Below are 6,855 nucleotides of genomic sequence, written 5' to 3'. Positions count from 1 at the left end.
ATTATCTGATACGAAATTTGAACTGGATAAGGACTTTGAGGAGGAATTATTTCAAGAGGGTGTTTTGGAGAATGTAGACTTGAGATGTATCAATCAATCAGCTAACATCCTTCTTGGTAAAGCTAAAGGATTCAGAGGCAGGAGGAGAAACCATCAAAAAAGGGAAGACACTGCAAATGAGAAGGGCATTGTTAGTGTATTTGATTTCATGAGGAAAAATAAGGGATAAGGGCTCTCCTTTGGAAAGAGATGAAGATCATTACATGGAATGTCAGGGGTCTATCGGCTCCTGACAAAAGATGCTTGGTTAAATGAGTGTTTTGTAGATGTAGTTGTGACATAATTTCCATTTAGGAAACAAAGCCTAATACAGAGAATGCGAATATTTTTATTAAGTCTTGCAAAGTATGGGAAGGTGTCTTTCAAGAAGCCAATGGAGTTGTTGGCGAGTTGGGTGTTATATGGAATCCTTCCTTGGTCAAAGTGATGCTAATAGAAAAAGTTGAATATTGGATGTTATGCATCGTTTACAGCTTGAAGGAGAATATGGAATTCCCTCTAATAAATGTTTATGGACCAACTAAAACTCAAGAGAAGTCTCAGATTTGGCATGTCCTTTTAAACAAAATTTCTGATATGAGGAATGAGAGGATAGTAGTGGTTGGTGATTTTAATGCCTTGCTTGACTTAGATGAGAAGAAGGGAGGTTTGAGAATGTCAAAAAAGGTCATGGAAGACTTTCATGAATTTGTTGTAGAGAATCATTTGATGGATCTTATCCCAAAGACTGGGCTCTTCACATGGACTAACCGAAGGGCAAATTTGTCACACATCTCAGAAATATTGGGCAGACATCTCATTGAAGAATCATGGCTGGAGTCATCCATTCTTCCATTTTCTCTTTTAGATCATTTTCCTCTGGAGCTTAAATAGAGTGAGGCTCTAATTAAAGGAAGCAGCAGCTTCAAATTCTTGAGTATGTGGTGGAGAGATAGTGAGCTCATTGCACATCTTGAGCAATGGTGGAAAGAAAGTAATATTTATAGGGGAACCCTGAGTTATAGCTTTGTGAAAAGACTAAAAAATTTCAAGGATAAGATTAAAGTATGGAATAAAGATTCTTTCAAAAATATAGAGGAGGAATTAACTTGATTAAACTTAGTCACTATAATCTTTGGGATGTCTAATGATGCGCATCACAAAGAAGTAGCTCTCAAGAAGGAATTGGCAGAGATTCTTCTTAGAGAAGAATTTTTTTGGCACGATAAATCCAAAGAGCTTTTGATTAAAGAGGGTGACATGAATACCAAATTATTCCATGCTTTGGTAAAAACTAATAGGAACAAGAACAAAATTGTCTCAATCATAGATCAGGAAGGCAAGCGATATTCATCTCCTGAAGCCATTGAGGAGGTAGCGGTGAACTTTTTCAAGGACCTACTTCATGATGCTAATGGGCACAAACCTTCTCAACCCCATTTGATGATGGATATTATTCTAAACAAGATCTCAGAGGAGGACAACAAATTTCTATGTTGTCCATTCACTTTAGAGGAAGCTAAAAAGTCAGTCTTTGACTTGCATCCAAACAAAGCTCCGGCCCTAGACGGGTTCACAATGGAGTTTTTTCAAAAAATTTGGGGGTTTATGGGGAATGACATTCTCTAAATTTTGGAAGATTTTAGAAAACAGAGGAAGTTTGTTAAGGAGATAAATCATACCAACATAGCTTTGATCCATAAAAAGAAGGATTTCTCTTCCATTGTGGATTTCAAACCCATTTCCTTATGTAATTTTGTATAGAAAATTCTATCCAAGGCAATGGTAAACAAGCTTAAACTGATTCTAATGAAAATAATTTTGCGGGAACAACATGGATTCACCTCAGGGCACAAAATTATGGACAGCATTATTATGGTAGCAGAAACTATTCATTTAATGCATTCCTCCAAATTCCAAGGTATGATCATTAAATTTGATGTGTCTAAGGCTTATAATCGAGTAATGTGGAGCTTCCTATCTGAGGTTCTTAGGAAATTTGGATTTGCTAAAAGATGGTTGAAATGTATTGAGCATTGTATTTCATCTGTAATCTTTTCAATCATAGTTAATGGATCAGTGTGCGGCTTCTTTCAAGCTACTAATGGGTTTCGGCAAGGAGACCCTTTGTTGCCCTTTTTGTTTGTTCTTATAGTAGAAGTGCTTGGTAGGTAGATAAAAAGAAAGGTTGGGTGAGGTCTATGGAAAGGTTTCTCAATTCATGAAATTTTGAATCCGATCTCCCATTCGTAATTTGTAGATGACACTATTCTCTTTGGCTCAGCAACACAAAGAGAAGCTTATGTCATTAAGAGCGTGTTAGAAGACTACGAAAAGGATTCGAGGCAATGTATGAATAAGAAAAAATCAAGGATATATTTCCTCAACACTAACAAGAGAATTCAGGCAAAGATAGAGGGACTGTTGCAATTCGGACAAGGAAGTTTTCCTATTAAATATCTTGGGGTTCCTTTGTTTGCAGGAAAATTGGATAATAGAATGTTGGAAGAAGTGGTCAATAAGTGCAAAGCCAAATCAACTTTATGGAAGAACAAATGGCTTTCGCAGGCGGGGCGAATTCAGATGATAAAATCAGTTTTATCTACAATTCCTATCTACTACATGTCATGTTACAGAGCGTCTAGCAAGGATTTGTCGGCACTAGATGGTATGCTTAAAAAGTTTATTTGGGAAGGCTCGAAAGAAAAAAAAAAAAGATCCCAATGATCAATTGGGAAACTGCTTGCATGCTCAAGGAGGATGGTGGGGCAAGTCTCAGGAATATGAATTTACAGAACTTGGCTCTTGGTGTGAAACTTGCATGGAAGATGTATAATTTTCCCCAAAAAGGTTGGTGTAAGTTGATGCCTATTAAATATTTGGACTTGAGTGAGACAAAGAGAATATTTACAATGGCTAATTTGATTGGAAGATCACCGATATGGAAGTTCATTTGGGAAAGCAAGAAGATCATAACAAATCACCTTACATGGAAGATAGGTGATGGGCGCAAAGCAAAGTTCTGGAGGGACTCTTGGAATGGAGAAAAAGCATTGCTAAACAAGATCGGGAATCAAGACTGAATCAATGAAATGGAGGCAACTATGGGAGTTTTTGTGGCAGACTATGTCCAAGAGAATTGTCGTCCAAATTCTCCAATAATATGGACAAGGTTTGGAGAATCGCAGACTGTCAACAGTGTGAAGGTGGCTGACATTCTCAATAGCAGAAAAATCTATATTTTGTCTGAAAAAGATTCCCTTATCTAGAATGCTGCTAAATCGAGTAATTATAAAGTTAGTTTGGGATATGAACTGCAAAGAAAGAGGCAAAAGGACTACAATTGGCCTATCGTTCTATGTTGGGACAAATGGGTGTTACCCAAAGCTAGTGCCTTCCTTTGGATTGCATTGCATGGAAGGATTCTTACAAGTGACAGACTAAAATCAATAGGCATAGCGGGGCCCAGTAGATGTTGCTTTTGCAAAAAAGAGGAAGAATCCAAAAAATATTTAATGTAAAATTACACTTATTCAAGGAAGTGTTGGGATTGGCTGCAATTGAAGCTTCAGAATTATATGGTATACAATAGTACGTTCAAATATTTAATCTTTGTTTGGCCGATGAAGGGCAAGTTCTCAAAATGCAAAAGTTTGTGGATCACTAGCCCATCTATGATCGTTTGGCACATGTGGAAAGAGAGAAACAAAAGGATATTCAGGGAGGAAGAGATGGAGGTCAATCTTCTTATTAGTAAAATCCAAGTGGCAGTAGAAGAAACTATTAATGGTAAGATCTACAGAAGTAGATATAAATATTATTCTAAATGGGATATGGAGATGGAGCAAATATGGAAGTTGAAACAAAGTAGTAGTCATCTTCAAGGCATGAAACCAGTAGAGCGAAAGAAAGTCAAGTGGACACCTCCCCCACCCGGGTGGAAAAAAGTTAACTTCGATGGAGCTAGTAAAGGAAATCCAAGATTATCTAGTTATGGCGCAGTTGTTAGAGATGACAAGGGTAGATTAGTCAGGGTAGTATGTGGTCAAGTGGGAATTGCCACTAATAACATTGTGAAAATTACTGCTCTAGAGGAAGGATTGATATGGGCAGCATCTAATGGAGTTACAAAAGTGATGATAGAGGGGGACTCAAAAATTATTTTAAGCGGGATAATCAAAAAAGGATTCGAGAATTGGTGGTTAAACACTTGGATCCCAAGGATATATTGTCTACTTCAAAAGTTAATGAACTACCATCTTCAACATACCTTCCGCGAAGGTAATCAAGTGGTGGATTTTCTTTCTAACCAAGGGATCGCAAAGACTTTGCCAGCAGTCTTGTCATTAGCAAATGCAGGGAATAGAGATCTTCAGAATATCTTGTATGAGGACAAAGCTCATTTCTCAAAGATGGGGATAGGGTGAAAATAATTACAATTTTTGTTTTTAAGATAAGAGAGGTACACTCTTATTAGCTTTATTCATGTGGGCATGGTAGTAGATTTTATGGTATTCCTATACTAGTTTTGAAATCCGGGTGGGAGAAAAGAGGACGGGATTGGATAGTTGGATGGTTGTTTCTAGAAGTGTTAGGTCTATTTATTGTAAAGATAATACCGAGCGGAGCAAGCATCTCTAAGAACGCATAATGGTACATAGGTTCAGCATAAGCTATCTCTGTCATGAGGAGTCTTTGGAAGCCCAGTGTGAATGTCTCTTCGATATTGACATTGAATGTGAAAATGCCATCCAAGGCTTGCTTGAGGATGCATTTAGTGAGGAGAGGCACTAGTGCAATGGTTACATTTATGATATCATTATGTGCTTAATTGTTGATGTTCTGCCATTGAAGGAAGCATGCGTACAGAAATTGGTGGGATTTATGAGGGAAGAAGATCTGTGGAAGCTATGGGGGTGTGGTTTTGGAGGTGGATGAGGAGTAGGCCATCATTCTAGGCCCTTATTTCAATCCTGCGGCCATCCTATCAAATGTAGAGTCTTCAGACCCAAAGGATGAAGCTCAATTAGCTGCAGTAGCCCTCAGGCTCAAGAAAGAGGATTTTAAGGCAGAATCGTGGGAGGTCTTCAAGGTTGAGATCATGAATTCCGATATGGGCCCATTCAGGAGGATGATGGAAGAAGAAGATGGATGGCTCTCGGAAGGGAGCATTGATAAGGTGGTGACTATAGGAATGCGGGTGGCCACCATTCTAAGGCTATTGTAATTTGATTTTATTTAGTTTGTTTTGGTTCGGTCAGTTGAATATAATATGTAATTTTTTCTTTTTTGATAAATATAGGGCACTATCCCCACCTTGATAGCACTTGATTAAAAAAAAAAAAAAAAAAGTCTTTGAATCAAATGGGCAAAATATGAATTTACTAGCTCCTAAAGAATAAATATGGCCTTGAAGATTTATGGAAGAGTTCCATATGGATATATATAAAAGTACCATCTTACTTGAAGTTACTTTACTCTTTCTGGAGAATATCATTTCTTAAGATCAAAATGAAGATCATGGGCACCTCATTCAAGTGAAAGCAATCTGTAATAAAGACACCTTAAAGATCATGGGCGCCTTACTCAATTGAAATCATTCTATAATAAATACACTTTGAAGATGATGGGCACATGCTATATATTGGAATTTTAGCCATCACTTTGAAATCCTCTATGCAGTGATTGGTTTTAGGTGATGCCATTAAGGGGGAGTGTACATGACACCGCCTAGTGGATAAATCCTATATGTAAGACCTAATAGGCATAAGAACTTTAGGAATTATATTCTCCAAATTCAAATAATACTTGGCCTTGGGTGATTCCATTGAGGGGGAGTGTGCATGTCAATGACACCACCTAGTGGCTAAATCCTAGTTTTAAATCCTATGGGTAGGAATATGTCCTAATAGGTATGAAATAAGACCTATATAGGCATTAGTAAGTCCTTTAAGCCTCTAGATAGGCATATGTAAGTCCTTTTTTGTTTTAAATACTGCAGGTAGGCATTAGTAAGTCCTATAGGCACATTTGTGCTTAAGTCCTACTGGTATATTGTAAATTATTCTTCTTGTAAATCTTCCACTTGTAAAAGCATTGTATTAAGTCCTACGGGCATATTTGTATTAATTCCTATAGGGACTATGTAATGAATCCAGGGAGAGGCTAAATTGAGGAGACCACAACTCTAATATAATTTGTTAAGACCTCGTAGCATCATTTTTAGAACACTAGGATTATAAATTATGACAAGATGACTTTCATGTAGTCTAAAATGCATGATCTTCATGTTGGCATATATTTGTGTCCCTGTTTATCAAAGTCAAATAAGACCTATGTTACTGGGGTACTTCATTTTTTCTTTTATGGAAATTGACATGTGATCCCCTATTAACATTAAGGGGGAGTGTTAAAACATAACGTTATTAGTGATCACATCCTTATAACATATATATATATATATATATATATATATATATATATATATATATATATATATATATATATATATATATATATATATATATATATATATATATATATATATATATATATATATATATATATATATATATATATATATATATATATATATATATATATATATATAATGTTCTAATATATGGTTTTAAATCCTTAGATATTATATTTTTTATAAGCATATCCCATTTGGAAAAATTATAAACTAATAACTATTAGATTATTAATTATTTATGAGTAGGGGTTATTGAAAAGGTGTGACTAGTGAAATCACCCTTAATCCTATATTTAAGGAGGTTCTCTCTCATTTGAGAGGTGTGGGAATTTGGAGCTTTA

General features: G+C 36.1%; 1 protein-coding gene across 1 annotated transcript; it reads left to right on the top strand.

The window, feature by feature from the left end:
- Nucleotides 1-1,821: 1,821 nt before the first annotated feature.
- Nucleotides 1,822-3,308, top strand: LOC131857816 (uncharacterized). Its single transcript, XM_059210546.1, has 4 exons — nucleotides 1,822-1,960; nucleotides 2,108-2,206; nucleotides 2,300-2,707; nucleotides 3,163-3,308. The coding sequence occupies exons 1-4, from the start codon at nucleotides 1,822-1,824 to the stop codon at nucleotides 3,306-3,308; spliced, it is 792 nt and encodes a 263-aa protein (XP_059066529.1).
- Nucleotides 3,309-6,855: the final 3,547 nt, after the last annotated feature.

Source organism: Cryptomeria japonica, chromosome 8 (genome assembly GCF_030272615.1).
Source record: "Cryptomeria japonica chromosome 8, Sugi_1.0, whole genome shotgun sequence".
Classification (NCBI taxonomy): domain Eukaryota; kingdom Viridiplantae; phylum Streptophyta; class Pinopsida; order Cupressales; family Cupressaceae; genus Cryptomeria; species Cryptomeria japonica.
Note: the sequence above shows the minus strand (reverse complement) of the source record. Positions and strands in the feature narration are given on the sequence as shown.

Coding starts and splice junctions, on each gene's coding strand:
- LOC131857816 (XM_059210546.1), top strand. CDS start 1,822: ATGGTAAACAAGCTTAAACTGATTCTAATGAAAATAATTTTGCGGGAA. Junction 2,207..2,299: donor TCTTATAGTAGAAGTGCTTG/GTAGGTAGATAA, acceptor CGTAATTTGTAG/ATGACACTATTCTCTTTGGC. Junction 2,708..3,162: donor GGATTTGTCGGCACTAGATG/GTATGCTTAAAA, acceptor TTTTTGTGGCAG/ACTATGTCCAAGAGAATTGT.